Below are 1,297 nucleotides of genomic sequence, written 5' to 3' on the forward strand. Positions count from 1 at the left end.
AGGAGGAGTCTCCTGAAGAACCAGACTGGTCCCAGTATGAGGTGAAGCACTTTCTGCAGAACCAGTGTCCACATCTGGTAGAGACTGGATCCTTCAGGACGTCCTGACACAGAGCACAGCTGGACGGCTGCTCCTCCACAGAGACACCTCTCCTCTTCTCTCTGTGAAGACATTTCTTTATCACTAACATGTCACAGTCACAGGTCGACATCTGTGTTCTGATTTGTCGGCAACCTCAAGAGGGCGGGGCTTCAGTAACATGAGCCGGCCAGAGGGCAGAGACCAGAGGAGGAGAGAGAGAGAAAGTAGAGGAAGACGAGTGGAGAGCTGAATGAAGACCTGGTCCTTTTCAAAATAAAAGTGTCTCTGTATCTGCTGCTCGAATCTTTACTGTGACTTCAGCTTCAAGGCTCAGGTGTGTAAATCATTAAAGTGTCACCTCCAACATGGAGACACTGTGTTTCTTCTCTGTCCTTCTGTTCACTGACAGGTCTACAGACTGGTGGAGCACACACAGCTGTTGATATGAAGTCAGCTGATTGTGGGCGTGTCTGAATCCATCTATGGGAACTGTGGAGGTGGCGATCAGGCTCGTGTTGGTGCACCAACTCTCACACTGACTGAGGTTGATGAAACAGTAACATGAGGACGAACTGTTGGGTCTCTGTAAATAATATTAGAAAGAGAAGGTCTAGACCTGCTCTATTTGGAAAGTGTCTTGAGATAACTTCTGTTGTGAATTGGTGCTATAAGAAGAAAAGAAAGAAAGAAAAGAGAAAGACACTCTCTGCTTTATAAATCTGATTAAAAGAGTGTGTGTGCATGTTTCTGTCTCTGAGGTTTGGTTGTGAACCTACACAGAGTTTTATGGATGTGGCTCCTGGTTTCTCCCTGTTTCCTTCACATATGTTTAATAAGTGAATCATCTTCAGCTCAGTTTACAGTAGAAACAGTCTCTTACTGTGAGTCTGAGGGTCCAGGTTCAGTACTGAAGCCTGGAGGGTTAAACTCTTTGGACCAGTCACTCTTCATAGATGGACAGATGGATCCTGGAGACTCTGCTCTCAGTCTGTGGTTCTGACCTCTGCAAACACATTCATGTTTTTATTCATTTCACATCGATCACTGATCAATTCTCTGATGACAGAGGCATTGTGGGAAGTCTACACTGACGTCACCATCCAGCACCACACACTGCACTGAAGGATGGAAGCAACACACCAGCATCCATAAACACTGTTGTGTCAGTCAGTCATTAAATGTGTCGGTCTCCAGCTGTTGATGACCTGTCTCACAT

General features: G+C 45.9%; 1 protein-coding gene across 4 annotated transcripts in view; it reads right to left on the reverse strand.

Moving 5' to 3' along the window:
- The window catches only part of LOC147819197 (uncharacterized), a 5,901-nt gene that overhangs the window by 1,931 nt on the left and 2,673 nt on the right, over window positions 1–1,297 (reverse strand). For 2 of the 4 annotated variants that reach the window (XR_015437154.1, XR_015437153.1), the window contains 2 exons: window positions 962–1,084; window positions 7–161 (listed from right to left, as the gene is read on the reverse strand). Coding sequence is in view for 2 of the 4 variants with exons in the window: in XM_087173538.1 (XP_087029664.1) it covers window positions 962–1,084 (123 nt within the window). In the remaining 2 variants the exon portion in view is untranslated. Of the gene's footprint in view, window positions 1–6; window positions 162–961; window positions 1,085–1,297 lie in introns of those variants that run through there. The other 2 variants (XM_087173538.1, XM_087173539.1) reach the window with 2 other exon arrangements.

Source organism: Seriola lalandi, unplaced genomic scaffold (genome assembly GCF_002814215.2).
Source record: "Seriola lalandi dorsalis isolate HSWRI2012SDOR001 ecotype SW California unplaced genomic scaffold, Sedor1 jcf7180002054251, whole genome shotgun sequence".
NCBI classification, from domain to species: Eukaryota; Metazoa; Chordata; class Actinopteri; order Carangiformes; family Carangidae; genus Seriola; species Seriola lalandi.